Source organism: Bombina bombina, chromosome 12 (assembly GCF_027579735.1).
Source record: "Bombina bombina isolate aBomBom1 chromosome 12, aBomBom1.pri, whole genome shotgun sequence".
NCBI classification, from domain to species: Eukaryota; Metazoa; Chordata; class Amphibia; order Anura; family Bombinatoridae; genus Bombina; species Bombina bombina.
This window is the reverse complement of record NC_069510.1, coordinates 111,800,754-111,822,719: the sequence shown is the minus strand read 5'-3', so window position 1 is coordinate 111,822,719 and position 21,966 is coordinate 111,800,754. Positions and strand designations below refer to the sequence as shown.

Below are 21,966 nucleotides of genomic sequence, written 5' to 3'. Positions count from 1 at the left end.
ATTTGTTTTTGTTTTGTTTTTGAATGTCAGAAATGTATATTTGTGAATGTTGAGATGTTATATTGGTTTCACTGGTAAAAATAAATAATTGAAATGGGTATATATTTGTTTTTTGTTAAGTTGCCTAATAATTATGCACAGTAATAGTCACCTGCACACACAGATATACCCCTAAAATAGCTATAACTAAAAACAAACTAAAAACTACTTCCAAAACTATTCAGCTTTGATATTAATGAGTTTTTTGGGTTCATTGAGAACATGGTTGTTGTTCAATAATAAAATGAATCCTCAAAAATACAACTTGCCTAATAATTCTGCACTCCCTGTAGTAGGAGATGCAGCTACTATAATAGTATATAGAGATCTGATGTAAATATACCGGGAAAACTTGTTAGCAAATAACAATTTCAAGCAACATGTGTGCTAGGTTCCCCAATGAAATAATGTATCACATCAAATCAGTGAGATAGATATGAGTATGTGATATAATGTAGCTAAAAACGTTCAAATGGTTATACACTCATGATCAGAGGATAAATAACAAATGTAATGTGGTTGCAGATATCTACAGTCACTCTGATTGGAGTGAGCAAAAGAACGAGATTAGCAAGACCGCACTAGCATTGTGACCATGTATCAGTGTGTTTGGTGCATACTTAAATTGAGTCTGCTAAAGATAGAAGAGGTTCCGACCGTAAATATATACAGAGCCCAGTCTCATATAGTAAAGAGTCCGGTAGTAGAATCACACATGAAAGTCTGATGCTTAGATTATAAAAAGATATTAGTAGGTAATAGTAACAAATATTATCTCTTTGTAAAATTACCAGGAGGTATAATCGATAGTATCAGATCAAACGTATAGGTATAAAAATTCTATGTAACTAAATCGTTCTAATAGTAATGCACTTCACATCAGAGATATCATGTATAGTGCAGTAACAAATATCTGCAGATGAGTGAGAAACAGATTTAGCAAACAAGTGGCGGCCGGCTCTAAATATGACAGACACCTCTATCTGCTGTTGTGCTAGTACTGATACGTGTGTGAGGAGAATAAATCGCACATGACCTCTTAAACAATGAAATTGATCCGTGGTATGAGAGTGGATTAGTAGCTGTAGTCAGAGATGCTGACTTAGTAATCAAATGCAGCCCCACTTTAGATACCAAGGTAACAAGTAAATGCCTAGAGTGATTATAAAATTACAACATTATCCAAAGTATCCTGCTAGTTGCCCTAACAAACACAGGAGCTCCCAGACTCCTCACCAGTTCCCTAACATGTTTCGTCGCTACACAGCTTTCTCAAAGGATCTAGATTATGAAGCAAACGTTCCTTTGCTGAAAAAGGATTAGGACACAAAGAAGGAACAGCAATCTCTTGATTAATGTTACGATCAGACACCACCTTAGGGAGAAACCCTAATTTAGTACGTAAAACCGCCTTATCAGCATGGAAAACAAGATAAGGGGGGTCACATTGCAAACAGTGGCAATAGCCAGCAAAAAAGGAACCTTCCAAGATAACAATTTAATGTCAACAGTATGCATAGGCTCAAACGGAGCCTGCTGCAAAACATGAAGAACAAGATTGAGGCTCCAAGGCGGAGCCCCAGATCTAAACACAGGTTTGATCCTAGTCAGAGCCTTAACGAAGGACTGCACATCCGGAAATTCTGCCAATCTTCTGTGCAGTAACACCGACAAGGCCGATATCTGTCCCTTCAGGGAACTAGCAGATAGATCCCTTTCCAGTCCATCCTGGAGAAAAGACAAGATTTGGGCAACCTTAACCTTGTACGTCACACCATTACAAGTAAATCCTCTACACTTTATGATAGATACAACAAGTAACTTGCTTACGAGCTTGAATCAGATTGTCAATAACACTTTCAGAAAACCCTCTCTTGGCTAAGACTAAACGTTTAATCTGGTCTATGATTAAGGCGTAAACTATCGCCGAAACGCGTAAGACCGAACCTGCATACACCATTGGATTGTGTGTAATTTCCTACATTTTACTAACTATTGATAAATAAAGTTTACAACTGATTTCACTTACTGGTCCGGAACATTCCTTTTTCTGCTGCTACTTTTTTGTGAGCAAGGAGGAGCTCACTACCTGGATCTCTAAAGTTTAGGAGCGACAGCCTGGGAAAGCACATCAAAGAAGCACGTAACAGCGTGATCAATTGGAACCGGCATTTGCCACTGGAAGCAGCATCCGCAAACTGTGGAGGTGTTGGGGACACACATGTTTCACCTATCGATAAGGGTAAGACCTCACGCCTGATAGCGTTCAAACAGAGGCATCCGACTTGGAGTGGTGAGTGCCCCGAGAGTGGGCTTTACATCTAACCATACAACACTGAAGCTGCATATTTCTGAGCAGGGCTCCTGATTGCTGTGTATAGTACCGCTGATTTCTTGCTGTGGATTGAATATCCACTTGTCTACCTTTGTCTGCTATATGGCTGTGCACGGAGCTAAGCAAATGTGTTTGTGTATATAAACGTTTACTCGCCACGCAGTTAGTCTCAGAGAATCTAGATTTTGATGTATGAAGGGACCAAGTATCAGCAGATCTCTGCAACAAGGTAACCTCCATTGAGGAGATGAGGACATCCCCACCAGATCCGCAAATCACATCTTTTGCGGCCACGATGGAGCAATCAGAATCACTGGTGCCCCCTCCTGCTTGATGCGGGCCACCACACGAGGGAGAAGCGGTAATGGAGGAAAAAGATATGAGTCTGAACCTCCATGGCACTGCTAGAGCATATATCAGTTCCGCCTGAGGATCCCTCGACTTCGACCCGTACCTCGGGTAGCTTGGTATTGAGGCGGGATGCAATGAGATCTATCTCCGGTGTCCCCCACTCGCTGCATATCTCTGCAAACACCTCGGGTGGAGAGACCGTTCCCCTGGGTGAAAAGATTGCCTGCTGAGGAAGTCCGCTTCCCAGTTGTCCACACCCGGAAAGTGGATCACTGACAGCATACAGCTGTGAGTCTCCGCCCACTCTAGTATCTGAGATACTTCTCTCATTGCCAAGGGACTTCATGTCCCCCCCCACCAATGGTTGATGTAGGCAACCATAGTTATATTGTCTAATTGGAATCTGATAAACTGGGACAAACCCAGAAGGGGCCAAGTCTTCAAAGCATTGAAGATTGCCCAGGGTTCCAATATATTGATCAGAAGGGAGGACTCCTTCTTAGTCCACAGCCCTTGTGCCTTTATAGCAACCCAAACGGCTCCCAAGCCGGAAAAGCCTTGCGTCCCTAGTCACAATCTCCCAGGACGGTCTCAAGAAGCATGTGCCTTAGGACAGATGATCTGGACAGAGCCACCAAGAGAGCGAGTCTCTCGACAGGTTGTCCAGCACAATCTGTTGAGACAGTTCTGAATGGTCGCTGTTCTATTGTTTCATCATGCATAGTTGTAAGGGTCTGAGATGGAATCTGGCAAAGGGAATGATGTCTATACAGGACACCATGAGTCCAATCACCTCCATACACTGGGCCACTGAGGGTCTTGAGGAGGCCTGGCGGGCAAGACATGCAGTAGTTAACTTGCAACGTCTCTGATCTGTGAGTAATATTCTCATGGATATGGAGTCTATTATTGTCCCCAGGAAATTCACCCTGGTATTTTGAGTAAGAGAACTTGTTTCCAAGTTTATCTTCCATCCATGTGATCGAAGAAGACTGAGAAGGGACTCCTAGTTTTCTCCTGCTAGATGAAAAGATGGTGCCTGTATCAACATCGTCCAGGTAAGGCGCTACTGCAATACCACGTGTTCTGGCAACGGCTAGAAGAGCCCCCAGAACCTTCGTAAATATCCTTGGAGCCGTAGCTAGGCCAAACGGAAGAGCTATGAACTGGAAGTGCTGGTCCAGAAAAGCAAAACTCGGGAACTGGAAATGTTCCCTGTGTATCAGAACGTGAAGGTATGCATCCATCAAGTCTATGGTGGTTATAAACTGGAAGGATTGACCCTATTGTCTCCATCTTGAAAGAGGGAACAATCAGAAACTTGTTTAGACACTTTAAGTCCAGAATTGGACGAAAAGTTCCCTCCTTTTTTGGAACCACGAAAAGGTTTGAATAAAACCCCAAACCTCTTTCTGCTGTAGGTACCGGGACAATTACTCCTAGAGAGGAGAGATCCCGTACGCAACCTAGAAAGGCAGTCCTCTTTTCTGGTCTTGTAGACAGTCTGGAGAGTAGGAATCTGCCCCTGTGCAGATGAAATTTGAATCCTGATTTGATCAGGGGCCGCCCCTTCATGCTGATTTGCTCTCGGCGGGCTTCTTAGTCTGTTTGGACTTATTCCAGGACTGAGCCTGCTTCCAAGTACTCTTGGGCTGCTCGGGCTTGGATGAAGATTGCTGTTGTTGTTGTGATTTGTCAGAACGAAAATTAGACTATTGCCGTCCCTTAGAACTATTCTTCTTATCCTGCGGTAGGAAGGCCCCTTTCCCTCCGGTAACCGTAGAAATAATGTCCAGCCCTGGACCGAATAAAATCGTCCCCTTGAAAGGAAGAGAAAGAAGTCTGGATTTAGAAATCATATCTGCAGACCAAGACTTCAACCAGAGAGCCCGGTGGGCTAGGACCGCAAAGCCAGAAGCCTTTGCATTTAGGCGAATAATCTGCATATTTATGTCACAGATGAAGGAGTTAGCAATTCTCAGAGCTTTCATTCTCTCCTGAATATCCTCGAGGGAAGTTTCCACCTCAATGAGCTCAGACAGAGTGTCGTACCAGTAGGTAGCTGCTCCATCAAATCGAGGCAACAGCTTCCGTCGGTTGAAATAAAAACCCTGTATGTTGAAACATCTTCCTCAGAAAAGTTTACATTTTCTTATCCATAGGCTCTCTAAAAGAAGAACTATCCTCCAGTGGGATAGTATTACGCTTAGCCAGTGTAGAAATAGCGCCATCCACCTTAGGGATGGAGCCCCACAATTCCATTGAGAGTCAGGGACCGGGAATAATTTTTTAAAAGTAGACGAGAGGGAAAAAGAAGTTCCTATTCTTTCCCATTCATTACAAATAATGTTCGCCATTTTGACAGCACAGGAAAAGTCAGAGGGACCTTCCTGTCTCCATAAACCCTGTCTAATTTAGGGATCTTAAGTTCCTCAGGTAGTTTAGCCTCTGGAACCTCTAGCGTAGACAGAACCTCCTTTAGTAAAAAAACGCAGTTGCTCAATTTTAAATCTAAAAGAGGGTTCCTCCGTTGAAGGAGGTTTAGAAATGGAAGTTTATGACTCAGAAAGTTCACCCTCTGAAGCTACAGAGGTTAACTCATCCTCGGATAGCTGGGACATAGTAGCTAAATCCGACAAATATTTAGATGACTCTAGGTCAGGAGAACTATGTTTAACCTTTCTCTTACGTTTGCTAGAGGGAGGTAAGGCACTCAGAGGCGTAGACACCACCGATTGTAACTGCGTTGTAAAGTCCGCAGGAAAAAAGCGGGGAACTGCATGTGGAGCAGGTAGCGTAGAAAGGGTAGTAATCTCTCGGGACATAGATTCCTGAGAGTTAGACGACTCAGAGGGGCAAATAGCACTATGAGTTTTTAGCAGACATGTCTCCCTTCTTAGACTTTAGAACAGTACTTAGGCAAATTGAACAAAATTGAGCAGGCGGGCAAACCACGGCCTCCTCACAATATAAACAGGAATTATTAATCAGTGCAGAAGCAGCAGAACCTTCTAATGTAGTATCAGGGTCCTCCATAGCTAAGTATATATCCACAGACGGACAAACCAAAAATGCTTTTATTTAAAAAACTGCACCTTTATAATCCCAATGGCTGGGGCAATCACCACCTCCTAGACCCAGACAGCTAACAGTAAAAAATGCTATCCTTAGGATTGATGTCCACAGAAGGATCGTAGGAAAATGAAAAGACCGCACCCGGTCACGTGGTGCATAGGACAGGACTTCCCCTGCTATGAAAAAGGCGCTAAGCTATTATGAGTTGCGTAACACTCAAAAACGAAGGTGAAACCTGTTTGTTCCAAGCCAAAAGCACACAGTATATGAGCCCAAAAACTCTCACATTAAGGCAGTTATAAATAACCTCTAGCTGTTCAAATAATCTCCCTTAAGGAGATATTAACCCTTGATCCTATTGAGGCATAAAGGAGCCACACCGTGACCCTGTATAGCAAAAATGTATATATAAAACGGTCTTACCCTCCAGGATCCATGCTGTTGAACAGGCACAGGCTCTCAAGTGTGACAGACTTGCAGCGACGCTCTGCCATGGACTTGAGTGTGTAACAGCAAGCAGTGAAACTCGTCAACACTAATTGCTCAGGAGCAGTTTGGCGACAGTCTGGGTGGGTTAGCAGAAAAACTTTCCCTGCATCTCCAATACTGAGAGGTTGACATGATTACTTCAAACTCTAGTCCTTTCTTGAAGGGAACATACCCATTACAGGACTATCCAAATCTTCTGACACTTCTCTGCCACCTCCTATAGTGACGAAAGGCAAAGAATGACTGGGGGATAGGGGAAGTGCTAGGGATATTTGAGCCTTTGACTGGGGTGTCTTTGCCTCCTCTTGGTGGCCAGGTGTTGTATTTCCCAACAGTAAGGAATGAAGTTGTGGACTCTCCCTGCCTTATGGAAGGAAATAAAAAATTTAAACCTAAACGAATACCCCTATAAAAATAAAAAATGCCCCCAAAATAAAAACAACCCCAAATCTAAAATAAACTACCAATAGCCCTTAAAAGGGCCTTTTGTAGGGCATTGCCCTAAGTTAAACAGCTATTTTACTTAAAGGGACTCTCAATCAAAATTAAACTTTCATTATTCAGATAGAGCATGCCATTTTAAACAACTTTCCAATTTACTTCCATTAACAAAATGTGTCTTTTTATATTTAAACTTTTTGAGTCACCAGCTCCTACTGAGCATGCGCAAGAATAAGTGTGTATGCATTTGTGAATGGCTGATGGCTGTCACATGGTACGTGTATGGATTTTTTTTTATTTTTTTTTTAAACTTTATTTTTGAAATTTTTAAAGAGGAACTTGGACAGCCCCACATAACATTATGCAATAACAATCATCATAAAGCTTAGTGTAAGCAACAATGTACAGTTTCAACAATATAGGTGAGTCAGTTTTGAGTCCAATAAGTTTGTTTCCTGAGCTATATGGCGCAGCCAAGCCTCATATATAACCATAAAACATAAACAAATAAAACATTACAACAACAATTAATGGCTAATGTCGACCAAAGGGTAGGGTTGAGGCCCGAAGGCGTCATATCATTGATTACGTTAAGTTACCTGCCAACATCCGGTTAGGGATTGACTTACAACAGTACCTGTTTCTCTTCCTTTGGTCGTGATCAGTGTCTTCACTCAAGAAGCGGAAACTAAAACAGTGATTGGTGCAATAACAGGGGTAGTTAAACCTAATGAATCAAGTGTCCTTTCCATAGGAAAATACATTTGTCGGCGGATAAGTGCAGTCACAGTATGGAAGTTGCCTCGCCCAGGCTACAATCTATATGATGTCAATGTCTTAATCCGTCAGGTGTCTGAGTCAGGTCCCTGTAGGCACCAGCGACCATGTAGGTTTTCATTTAGGATGAATGCAGAATGTTGGAAGGGCTGCAGCAGTTTTTTCCTTAGACCACCTGGCAGGTAAAGTAAATATGCTTCCCATTTAACTATAAATGCCTTTACTCTAGCCTCACGGTCCTCCTGGGTATCTGCATGTTCACGTGTATGGATTTGTTATTGGCTGATGGCTGTCACATGGTACAGGGGGAGTGGAAAAAGACATAACTTTTAAAATTGTCAGAAACAAAAATCTACTACTCATGTGAAGTTCAGACTAAGTGCTATTGCATTGTCTCGTTATCTTGCATTTGTTGATTATGCAAATCTACTGTGTTGACTGGTCCTTTAAAACAATTACCAATTACCTCCTAACAGTACCCCCCCACTCAACTACACCCCCCCAAAATTAAAAAAACCTAACACTAAAAAAAACGTAACTACCCATTGCCCTAAAGGGGCATTTGTATGGGCATTGCCCTTAAAAGGGCATTCAGCTCTTTTACTGCCCTTAAAAGGGCATTCAGCTCTTTTACTGCCCATCAAATCCCTAATCTTAAAAATAAAAAAAAAAATCCTAAAACTAAGCCCCAAATAGGTACTCACCGTTCCTGAAGTCCAGCGGAGAAGGTCTTCTTCCAGGCAGCTCCATCATCTTCTATCTTCATCTTTCAGTAGCTCTCATCCTATTGGCTGATTTCAAAATTTCAGCCATAGGAACGCTTGGATGAAGACTTCTGCCGGTCCGGATGTCCTCTTCTGGCCCATCGGTGCCCGGCTGGGTGAACACGGCTCAAGGTAGGGTGATCTTTAATGGGGTAGTGTTAGGTTTATTTAAGGGGGGATCGGGTGGGTTTTAGAGTAGGGGTGTGTGGGTGGTGGGTTGTAATGTTGGGGGGGTATTGTATTTCTTTTTTATTACAGGTAAAAGAGCTGATTACTTTGGGGCAATGCCCCGCAAAAAGCCCTTTTAAGGGCTGGTAAAAGAGCTGATTACTTTGTAATTTAGTGTAGGATAGGGAATTTTATTATTTTGGGGGACTTTTTTTATTTTATTAGGGGGCTTAGATTAGGTGTAATTAGATTAAAATTCTTGTATTTTTTTTATTTTTTGTAATTTAGTGTTTGTTTTTTTTTGTAATATAGTTTAGTTTATTTAATTGTATTTTATTTTAGATAATTGTAGTTTATTTAATTAATTTATTGATAGTGTAGTGTTAGGTGTATTTGTAACTTAGGTTAGGATTTATTTTACAGGTAATTTTGTAATTATTTTAACTAGGTAGCTATTAAATAGTTAATAACTATTTAATAGCTATTGTAACTAGTTAAAATAAATACAAAGTTGCCTGTAAAATAAATATAAATCCTAAAATAGCTACAATGTAACTATTAGTTATATTGTAGCTATATTAGGGTTTATTTTACAGGTAAGTACTTAGTTTTAAATAGGATTAATTTATTTAATTATAGTAATTTTATTTAGATTTATTTAAATTATATTTAAATTAGGGGGGTGTTAGGGTTAGATTTAGGTTTAGGGGTTAATAACTTTATTATAGTAGCGGCGACATTGGATGCGGGAGATTAGGGGTTAATAATTGTAGGTAGGTGGCGGCGACGCTGGGGGGGCAGATTAGGGGTTAATAAAATTTACTATAGTGTTTGCGAGGCGGGAGTGCGGTGGTTTAGGGGTTAATACATTTATTATAGTGGCGGCGATGTCCGGTCGGCAGATTAGGGGTTAATAAGTGTAGGTAGGTGGCGGCGACGTTGGGGGCGGCAGAATAGGGGCTAATAAATATAATGTAGGGTTCGGCGATGTTAGGGGCAGCACATTAGGGGTTCATAGGGATAATGTAGGTGGCAGCGGTGTCCGGAGCGGCAGATTAGGGGTTAATAAGTGTAAGATTAGGGGTGTTTAGACTCGGGTTCATGTTAGGGTGTTAGGTGCAGACATATCTTTTATTTCCCCATAGGAAACAATGGGGCTGCGTTAGAAGCTGGACGCTGCTTTTTTGCAGGAGTTAGGTTTTTTCCAGCCAGCTCAGCCCCATTGTTTCCTATGGGGAAATCGTGCACAAGCACGTTTAGCCAGCTTACCGCTACCGTAAGCAACGCTGGTATTACAGTGAGAAGTGGAGCTAAATTTGCTCCACGCTCACTTTTCTGAGGCTAACGCAGCCATTCAGAAAACTTGTAATACCAGCGTTGTCTTAAGTGAGCGGTGGAAAAAAAAGGCACGTTAGCCCCGCAGGTCTTTACCGACAATACTTGTAATCTAGGCGATAGGGATTAGGTTTAATTTTTTTTTTTTGTTTATTTTTTCTGTAATGTTAGACTTTTTTATTTTTTGTAATGTTAGATTAATTTTTTGTAATTTAATGTTAGGATTTTTTATTTTAAGTGTAATTTATTAGTAATTGGGGTTAATTTAGGGGGTGTTAGGCTAGCGGGTTTAATAATTAAATTAGCTATTTGCATTGTAGGAGGTTGGAAGTTTAGGGGTTAATAGGTTAATTAGGTTTATTGCGATGTGGGGGGATGGCGGTTTAGGGGTTAATAGGTTAATTAGGTTTATTGCGATGTGGGGGTTTGTCAATTTAGGGGCTAATAGTATACTTAGTTGACGTTGTAGGGTTTGGCGGTTTAGGGATTAATATTGTAATTTATTTAGCTGGCATTGTAGGGGTTTGGCGGTGTAAGGGTTAGGTAGTTTCTGTTGTGGGAGTTTAGCAATTTAAGGGTTATTTTTTTGTTGTTAATACTTAGTATGGGTGGTTATGTTTTTTTTTTTTCTTAATACTTTGTGTGGGTGGTTAGTTTTTTTTTTAATACTTTGTGCGGGAAGGTTAGTTTTATTTTTTTTATACTTTGCATGGGCGGTTATTTTTTTTTTCTTAATACTTTGTGTGGGCGGTTCGTTTTTTGTTTTTTTATTTCTTGCGGGCAATTACATGTTTTTTTTTTTTTAAGGCTTTGATTGCCTATGCTGCATGTAGGTGGATTCCGAAAATGGCAGGGTGGTGAAAGAATCCACACAAAATAAATGTTTATGGTTAACACTGTTATTTTGTTTTTAAAATTTGCATTGTAACCCAGAAACACATGGCTTGAAAAGCCTCTGTCATATCTCCTTTGTTGCAGCCAAATAGGGGATATAAATGAATGAGCACCAGAATCTCTCTGCAGGGAGTGGAAAAACTATAGTTTTTAGATTTCGATTACAGGAAAGGCAGGCAAAAGAATTTTATGGGAAATGTAATTTTGAGTTTAATGTCCCATTAAATACACAGAAAGGCTGAAATGAAGATGATTACAAAGAAAAGGTGCAGTGTAATAATTTGCAATATTATATAATTTTCTGTTATTTATATATGTTAGGTAAACTATTTAAAGCACAAAATAATTTCATAATTAAACATAAATTGATTTTATCACAATTTGTGCAAGAAACATTGAACAAATTTAAAATTGGCTCATTTTAGCGTAATATTGTCTTAAATTTTAGCCGGGTGGTCAGTAAAATTAGCTGGGTGATGTGCGCTTTCAGTAGGTCGTGGGGAGAACACTACTGTTATTTCATGTTATGAAAGAAAGGACATCCATGCTTTTTACGTTTATGACCAGGCACCATTCTCCCCCCTTCTCTGCATTTTTTTAGTTACGTTTTCTACAAAATATTAAAGAAACGCACATGTCTTTTTATTTCAAAAATTATAGCGTGATGCTTTGTCCCAGGCAGTAGTGACAATAGGATTGACGATGCACTGTGACGACTTCAGATAAAAGAGTTAACGCAGTGGCATCTTTTTGGGGATATAAAGTCATTACGTACGGTTTCAATCTCACTCTATTTCCAAGGCAGATAGCCTAGGCTGTCAGAGATGTGGAGGGGATCACTCCCGATGCTGATTGATTTACTCAGGAGAGAGAAGCTTGTGCGGAAACATAATAGAGTGCGTTTTACAGACTAATGTTTCAGTAGGATTCATTCTGGGGTCGGCAGCCTGATAGCATCAGAGAACAGAAACTATCCACATCGACTCTCAATTCTGTGTGTACCACTGCATGCCAGGGATATCAACGTATATGTGTATACACTTGTTAATACACCGAATATGTAATATAACCTGGTGTGCGTGAGTGTGAGAGAAGATATATATATATATATGTACAAATCTGCAACTCAAAAATCCAAACTTTTTAATTAAAATAAAAAATCAACAAAACATATTTTTTTTTCCGCATGTAAGTCACAATCTTCTCTTCCTGTGTCTTTGATTTTCTTTTTTTGTGTTCTAAATTGCAAATAATAATCAATATTTATTTAAAATAACAAATATTACCTTATTGATTAAAGTGCTGTATTGTCTTTCTGTAGGTACTATGTATAGAAAAGTTATAAAAATTATATGAAATTACCTTTAAATTGCATGTACAACTTGTACAAGTTGTATTAGGACACGTAAATATTGCCTAAATGACATAAGATATTGTTGTTGTTGTTATATATATATATATATATACTGTATATATAGTTATCGGAAAAGGATGCCCTCCATCCACGATCTCAACTGCCAAGGTGATAATAAAATTTGAATATCACCATGTAGAAAAAGCACTCATTGGTCTTCTATAAAACAACTCAATTTTCAAAAGTAAAAAATCCAGCATGATATATATATATATATACACACACACATATATATATATATATATATATACTGTATATCTAAAACAAAATATGACAAGGTAAAGCACTCATGAAAAAATCTTGAGTAGGAAGGCACTCACCAGGTCTTTACCTTGAAACATTTCTTTATTGGTTTGTAACATTTTGGGGTTGCCCCGTCTTCAGACAACATAATAAAATACAAAAGTGCTCACTATTATATTTGTGCTTCCTGCCTCTCTGTCCTCGTCGCTGCTGGCGGCATTTCTCTAAAGTTTGTGTGATCACGGCGCACGTTGCTATGGTGACCAATGACGTAGTGAGCGGGGTCACGTGATGGCGCAAATTCCGGAACGCCGCCAGCAGCAATGAGGACAGAGAGGAAGGGAGCACATATATAATGGTGAGCATGATTGTATTTAGTATGTTGTCTGAAGATCCGGTGAGCGCCTTCCTACTTTTGGATAGTGTTCTTCACAGAAAATGTTACCAGCAAGGTGGCATTATGAAGTAGCCGGTTGGGGGGCAGTGTAATATTTTCTAATATTATATAATTTTCTGCAATTCAAAGCAAAATAAATTGCATAATTTAACAAATGTATTTAATTTGTGCAAATATTTTTTAATATTAGCTAATTTTGGCTAAAAATTTAACTGGGTGGTCAGTAAAATTGGTCGGGAGGTGCCCCCACTAAAAAGGTCCTGGGGAGAACACTATATATATATATATATATATATATATATATATTACAATAAATACATTTATTTATTTCTATGCTTTATACATCTCTACATGTAGATATATTTATGTTTTTAAAACATACTTTTAATCATTGCCAATAACGATTTTCTAAGAATAGAGGACCTTTGCGAGTGGATACACCAGCTTCATACCATTAGGAGTCTTTACATATTGCATACACCAATCTCATAACGGCCTGACATCTTTCTTGTGACAGCAATACATTTGACCCTGCTCTGTTTGCGTTTGCTTGCGTGCATAAGTACAATTTATAATATGTCCCTGCGCTAGATAGGTTGAGCTTGTGCTACCAGAGATAAAGAAGTGAACGGAGGAAAGATTACTGAAGCCTGAGTTCTTATCTGCTCTCCATCCTCACATTCCCTCTAATAATTCATTCACAATGCACCCCAGGATTCATTTTTTTGATGTAAGCAGCGCAGTGAAACATACATCACAAAGAGATAAAAATCAGATTTAAAACTTCCGCAACTGAGAGTATGGAAACCAGTTTACAGAACATCCTATTATGACAAGAGTAAAAATCCTGCGGTGTAGTGGGTAGGTGCTATGCAATGGGACCTAATGGCAGTGACATGTTTAATGGGTTAAAGGGACAGTCTCGTGTAGGGGCAAAGTGACCTAATGACAGTGACCTGTTTAATGGGTTAAAGGGACAGTCTCGTGTAGGGGCAAAGTGACCTAATGACAGTGACCTGTTTAATGGGTTAAAGGGACAGTCTCGTGTAGGGGCAAAGTGACCTAATGACAGTGACATGTTTAATGGGTTAAAGGGACAGTCTCATGTAGGGGCAAAGTGACCTAATGACAGTGACATGTTTAATGGGTTAAAGGGACAGTCTCGTGTAGGGGCAAAGTGACCTAATGACAGTGACATGTTTAATAGGTTAAAGGGACAGTCTCATGTAGGAACAAAGTAACCTAATGACAGTGACATGTTTAATCGGTTAAAGGGACAGTCTCATGTAGGAGCAACGTGACCTAGTGACAGTGACATGTTTAATGGGTTAAAGGGTCAGTCCCATGTAGGAACAAAGTGACCTAATGACAGTGACATGTTTATTTGTTTAAAGGGACAGTCTCATGTAGGAACAAAGTAACCTAATGACAGTGACATGTTTAATGGGTTAAAGGGACAGTCCCATGTAGGAGCAAAGTGACCTAATGACAGTGGCATGTTTAATGGGTTAAAGGGTCAGTCCCATGTAGGAACAAAGTGACCTAATGACAGTGACATGTTTAATGGGTTAAAGGGTCAGTCCCATGTAGGAGCAAAGTGACCTAATGACAGTGACATGTTTAATGGGTTAAAGGGTCAGTCCCATGTAGGAACAAAGTGACCTAATGACAGTGACATGTTTAATGGGTTAAAGGGACAGTCCCATGTAGGAGCAAAGTGACCTAATGACAGTGGCATGTTTAATGGGTTAAAGTTTCAGTACCATGTAGGAGCAAAGTGACCTAATGACAGTGACATGTTTAATGGGTTAAAGGGTCTTTCTCATGTAGGAGCAAAGTGACTTGTTTAAAGGGTCAGTCCAATGGTGAAGAAATTACAATAAAGTGTTTGAAATCTCAACAGCAGCTGAAAACCAATAACGGACACATCACAAAGCAGTGAACATAACGTTAGACGGTTCTGCAGATACTAGATTCGTTTGAACATATTAATAATACAATATTCGAGCAGCACTGCAATTACACTGCAAGATTATGACTTACTGGGACTTTTCTCTTCTGCGAGGTCACATGCGCACAGCAGATCCGAGTCTATTGAAATTGGCTTTTGCTTGATCCAAAACTTGGTGCTGGCCTTCTGATTGGTCACCGGATCAATCTCCACTTTCTCTCCAGAGATCCCTGTTGAAACAAAGAGGTTAAGCTGATAGTGTCACATTGTTGTCTCTGTAGTGAAAGTTCCTAGACAAATACTTATGGGTGGAAAGGGGTTAACGGTGTAAGTAAAGGGACATGAAACCTAATGTTTTTCTTAGGATATTCACAGAGAGCGTGCAATTTTAAGCAACTTTCCAATTCACATCTGTTATCTAATTAGTTTTGTTCTATTGGCATCCTTTGTTTAAAAGCATACCTGGGTATGCTCAGGAGTTGATGATTGGTGGCTGCACAGATATGCCTCATGTTATTGTCTCATCCATTTGCATAACTGTTTCTTCAACAAAGGATAGCAAGAGAATGAAGAAAATTAGATATTAGAAGTATATAGGAAAGTTGTTTAAAATTGTATTCTCTATTTAAATCAAAAGAGAAAAATGTGGGGGTTTCATGTCCGTTTAAGAGATAAAAATGTGCAGCCAATCAGAAGTTGCAGTCACACATAGCTACCAATCACTGAACGTTTCTTGCTTGTGAGTCGCAATGCACGTGGACCCCAATCACCCCTGTAATCTTTATTGTGATATCAATCTTTATTCCTAGTAGAAGATCAGACATCTCAAGACATTGCAGGAAGCCCCTAGGGCAGGAGGAATTCCCCTGATCCTCTGCTTTTGTTTTGGAAGGAGTTTTTTAGTTCTAGGTGGTGAAGCAACGTTGGGCTAATGGACAGCACATACGAGGTAAGTCTGATCTGCTACTAGGGGCCGGATTTATCACAAGGCGAATACCCTGATCGCTGCAGGCTTGATCACATATTGATAAATCTTGCCAAAAATGGATTGTGCATGGGTGCATTTCAGTTTTGACTAGAAGCAAATACATGTATTAGCAAAAATGCTTCCAGTAAAAGCTATAGCTATTTTAAGAGTGTACTTAAGTATGCTCTGTGCACCGGCACTTTCTTAGAGAGCCGAAGGTGCTTGTATCATCTGGAAATGACTCTGTTTATATCATTTACATAATTGCTGACATGATACAAGCGTCGCTGGCTATGTGAGCAGCTGCTGTATTTAAAATGTTAGTGCACTGAGAATACACACAACTATACACTTTTATCTTAAAGGGACATTCCAATTTTAATTATGTTTAACACAAGGTTGAGTCCAGCTCAGATGATGCAAGCACCGCTGGTGAGAAAATCAGTAGAAGCAGATAACACAACCTGCCAAAAAACAGATTAGGAAAGGCAATGCTTATGGCTTCTGAGTGGGAGTTTGCAAACAGTTCTAGACTAAAATAAAATAAAAACTACAAATCACTAATGAATCAGAGCATGTCGTATTTGCTGTAGAATGTCCCTTTAACATAATGTCTTTTTAAAAGGACATAAAAGCCAATTTTTTTCTTTCCTGATATAGAAAGATCATGCAATTTTAAACAATTTTCTAATTTACTTCTATTATCTAATTTGCTTCATTCACGTGATATCCTTTGCTATAAAGCATATCTAGATTGGCTCAGTAGCTGCTGATTGGTGGCTGCACATAGATGCCTCGTGTGATTGGATCACCCATGGGCATTGCTATTTCTTCAATAAAGGATATCTAAACAATGAAGCAAATTAGATAATTGAAGTAAATTGGAATGCTCTTTAAAATTGTATTCTCTATCTGAATCCTGAAAGAAAAATTTTGGGTTTAGTGTCCCTTTAACTACAAATATTTAGTCACTGTCAATAAGAATAAAGAAATTCAACAACGTTATTAACCCCAGCCTCAATAAGAGAGTTGCTGGCGCTGGAAGAGTTAATCCCGGTTAGTCTGCCAGCCTCTGCTACAAAGCTCAGCCAGAAGGAAGAATAAAAAAACACACAATACCGAACTATTCCAGATGAACAGATGATGCTAAAGTTTGAACCTGGTGTGATTTTCCGACAGAAGCCGAATATAAAACAGTGGTGACACCTAAAGTGGCTTCTGATTTATGGCCGCAGTGAGTTTGGGCCCGATTCCCTATGAATATTAGCACTACAAATCTGGGGCTATTTAGCAGAGAGAGCCTCATACATACATCACTGGCTACTGCTCGTAGCCAAGGTCACCCGCGCAGCCATCAATCTCTACTGCAAGGGGCAAGTGGGCCAGGCACGAGCCCAGACGCTCCTGGGTCTCTTATTATGTACAAAGGAAAACAAATCCATGTTTGGCTGAGACATGCAAACTATAGAATACATACGTACATACAACATCACACACGTGTATGTCACGTATAATATACACACTACGCATACATTATATATATATATACACATACAGACACACAGAAATGTCATATATAATATGTACACTACACATGCATAATTATATATACACACACACAGAAATGTCATATAATATATATATATATATATATATATATATATATGTACACTACACATACATAATTATATATACACACACACAGAAATGTCATATAATATATATATAAATGTACACTACACATACATAATTATATATACACACACACAGAAATGTCATATAATATATATAAATATATGTACACTACACATACATAATTATATATATATATATATATATATATATATATATATATATATATATACACACACACAGAAATGTCATATAATATATATATATATATATATATATATGTACACTACACATACATAATTTTATATATATATATATATATACACACACACACACACACAGAAATGTCATATAATATATATATATATATGTACACTACACATACATAATTATATATATATATATATATATATATATATATATACACACACACACAGAAATGTCATATAATATATATATATATATATATGTACACTACACATACATAATTATATATATATATATATATATATATACACACACAAATGTTAAATATAATATATATACACACACACTACAAATACATATTATATATACACAGAAATTTATATATATATATATATATATATATATATATATATATATATATATATATGTTTAAATAAAAAATTTTTATTAGGTTGATCAATTGTTAAAGAATACATCATTGCTGCTCTATTTAGCATGAATACAAAATTCCAATCAAAATGCAGCTTTAACGAGGAGAACATAATATACAACCTAGATTTTTACAAATATGTATGTAGAGAGGTATAAGATCATAGGTGAAAAGAGGGGAGATAAGGAAAAGACAAGAAGGGAGGAAAGAAAGAAGAAGAGAAAAAAAAAAAAAAAAAAAAAAAGAGGGAAGAGAGGGGGGAATGGGAGGATAGGGGCTGATGCGGCACGGTACATGTAGTATAACTTACATAGCATAAAATGCTGAACAGCTTCTTAATGTAATTTCATGTAACATCTACCATATAGCCTCTCTCTGGCTCTCTGGAACTGATCAGCTCCTTGGCATGTGTGGGTACCACCCACTGATAGCTACACTCCAGATCTCAGTAATCTAAAGATTTATATATCATGTTCATTGTTCTGGGATCCTTGTTCCCAAATAAACAGAATCTCGGCTATAGCATCTCGTTTACCTACAAAGCAATAGTAAATTTTTTCAAGTGATAGGATGTGGTTGACCTCTGAGATCCATTGGGCTATTGTAGGTGTATTTTGTGTCTTCCACAACCTGGGGATCAATCTCCTAGCACAGGTCAGCATCAGGAATATATATATATATATATATATATATATATATATATATGTGTGTGTGTATATATATATAAATATATATACAGTATATATAAAAGTATTTATTTATTTTTGCTGATAACTGAAAACTCAGGTCTTTTCTCAGTGTGTTTTTTGTAGTTGTTTGTGACCAAATTATGTACATTATCTTTTCAATATTTTACTGTATTTGATCTTAGTCTTTTCACCATGTTTCCCTTCTAAAATAGTGGTTTCTTGGCTGCTACCCTTCCAGAAAGACCATTACTGATCAAGCTTCTTCAGACTGTAGAAGGGTCAACTTGGTATCCGGAAGAAGCTGCCAGATGCTGAGCCAGGTCCTTGCTGGACTTCTTCCGGTCTCTCAACAAAGAATCTCTGAGAAACTTCTCATCAGATTTTTTAAGTATTCTTGGTTTCCAGTCCTTTTTTTGTCCTTGACCTCTCCTGATTCTTCCCATTTCTTTATAACAGCTTGAATACCACATTGTGGGCTTGATTTATCAAGCTGTTCGCCGCATTATGACTGCAGGTCCTCACAAGAGAACCTGCAGACTGCAGTCCTATCCTCTTCTCCACCTCTTAGGTGGGGAATTTCAATCTCCCCGGTCTGTCGAGATTAACAGCTCCTGCCCGTGCTTGATTGGCTGTGTGCGGGCTGTGTGCAGGCAGGGGGCGGTGTTGCACAAGAGCACAAAATAGCGCTCTTGCACAATGCTAAATTCCGTCAACGGAATTCAGCCCGCTAAAGGCGAGCTGCGAGGGACAGGGGAGCATATTTACGCCCCTGTCCACTGTTGCTTTATAAATTGAGCCCCTTGAGTATCCAGTTTGTTTGCTGATTTCTCTTTGAGAGTGGCCTTGGTGATGCAAAAGTAAGAATTTATGTTTGGTAAATGATGTGATCTTTGGCATTTTGAATGGAATGATGTGACTGAAAGTTGGTCTTATTAGCATGCTTCCAAAGAACATACCACATGTGCATGTAATCTTCAAGCATTTTTTTGCACAAACCTGGTGTAATATACCTTTTTCACAGCAGTCATTTTGACATGGAATAGTAGGACAAATACAGGTGTTAGCAATGACATGAATTAGGGTTCCATTCCATTAAGGTTTACGAGAGCCAGGTTCCTGCTATTGCTCAAGTGTATGGGGAGGTCACACAAAATACTTGCTACTTTAGCCTATAGAAGCTATTTTTTCTGATTTTTTTCTGATTCATAATACGGCATACAAAACAGAATTTATGTTTACCTGATAAATTTCTTTCTCCAACGGTGTGTCCGGTCCACGGCGTCATCCTTACTTGTGGGATATTCTCTTCCCCAACAGGAAATGGCAAAGAGCCCAGCAAAGCTGGTCACATGATCCCTCCTAGGCTCCGCCTACCCCAGTCATTCGACCGACGTTAAGGAGGAATATTTGCATAGGAGAAACCATATGGTACCGTGGTGACTGTAGTTAAAGAAAATAAAATATCAGACCTGATTAAAAAAACCAGGGCGGGCCGTGGACCGGACACACCGTTGGAGAAAGAAATTTATCAGGTAAACATAAATTCTGTTTTCTCCAACATAGGTGTGTCCGGTCCACGGCGTCATCCTTACTTGTGGGAACCAATACCAAAGCTTTAGGACACGGATGAAGGGAGGGAGCAAATCAGGTCACCTAAATGGAAGGCACCACGGCTTGCAAAACCTTTCTCCCAAAAATAGCCTCAGAAGAAGCAAAAGTATCAAACTTGTAAAATTTGGTAAAAGTGTGCAGTGAAGACCAAGTCGCTGCCCTACATATCTGATCAACAGAAGCCTCGTTCTTGAAGGCCCATGTGGAAGCCACAGCTCTAGTGGAATGAGCTGTGATTCTTTCGGGAGGCTGCCGTCCGGCAGTCTCGTAAGCCAATCTGATGATGCTTTTAATCCAAAAAGAGAGAGAGGTAGAAGTTGCTTTTTGACCTCTCCTTTTACCTGAATAAACAACAAACAAGGAAGATGTTTGTCTAAAATCCTTTGTAGCATCTAAATAGAATTTTAGAGCGCGAACAACATCCAAATTGTGCAACAAACGTTCCTTCTTTGAAACTGGTTTTGGACACAGAGAAGGTACGATAATCTCCTGGTTAATGTTTTTGTTAGAAACAACTTTTGGAAGAAAACCAGGTTTAGTACGTAAAACCACCTTATCTGCATGGAACACCAGATAAGGAGGAGAACACTGCAGAGCAGATAATTCTGAGACTCTTCTAGCAGAAGAAATCGCAACTAAAAACAAAACTTTCCAAGATAATAACTTAATATCAACGGAATGTAAGGGTTCAAACGGAACCCCCTGAAGAACTGAAAGAACTAAATTGAGACTCCAAGGAGGAGTCAAAGGTTTGTAAACAGGCTTGATTCTAACCAGAGCCTGAACAAAGGCTTGAACATCTGGCACAGCTGCCAGCTTCTTGTGAAGTAATACCGACAAGGCAGAAATCTGTCCCTTCAGGGAACTTGCAGATAATCCTTTTTCCAATCCTTCTTGAAGGAAGGATAGAATCCTAGGAATCTTAACCTTGTCCCAAGGGAATCCTTTAGATTCACACCAACAGATATATTTTTTCCAAATTTTGTGGTAAATCTTTCTAGTCACAGGCTTTCTGGCCTGAACAAGAGTATCGATCACAGAATCTGAGAATCCTCGCTTCGATAAAATCAAGCGTTCAATCTCCAAGCAGCCAGCTGGAGTGAAACCAGATTCGGATGTTCGAACGGACCCTGAACAAGAAGGTCTCGTCTCAAAGGTAGCTTCCAAGGTGGAGCCGATGACATATTCACCAGATCTGCATACCAAGTCCTGCGTGGCCACGCAGGAGCTATCAAGATCACCGACGCCCTCTCCTGCTTGATCCTGGCTATCAGCCTGGGGATGAGAGGAAATGGCGGGAACACATAAGCTAGTTTGAAGGTCCAAGGTGCTACTAGTGCATCTACTAGAGCCGCCTTGGGATCCCTGGATCTGGCCCCGTAGCAAGGAACTTTGAAGTTCTGACGAGAGGCCATCAGATCCATGTCTGGAATGCCCCACAGGTGAGTGACTTGGGCAAAGATTTCCGGATGGAGTTCCCACTCCCCCGGATGCAATGTCTGACGACTCAGAAAATCCGCTTCCCAATTTTCCACTCCTGGGATGTGGATAGCAGACAGGTGGCAGGAGTGAGACTCCGCCCAAAGAATAATTTTGGTTACTTCTTCCATCGCTAGGGAACTCCTTGTTCCCCCCTGATGGTTGATGTACGCAACAGTCGTCATGTTGTCTGATTGAAACCGTATGAACCTGGTCCTCGCAAGCTGGGGCCAGGCCTGGAGCGCATTGAATATCGCTCTCAGTTCCAGAATATTTAT

At 39.5% G+C, this 21,966-nt stretch overlaps 1 protein-coding gene across 1 annotated transcript in view; it reads right to left on the bottom strand.

Moving 5' to 3' along the window:
- Window positions 1–21,966, bottom strand: part of MAPKAP1 (MAPK associated protein 1) — a 451,857-nt gene that overhangs the window by 52,243 nt on the left and 377,648 nt on the right. The window contains exon 10 of the mRNA XM_053695639.1: window positions 14,766–14,903. Coding sequence (XP_053551614.1) covers window positions 14,766–14,903 — 138 coding nt within the window. The remainder of the gene's footprint in view (window positions 1–14,765; window positions 14,904–21,966) is intronic.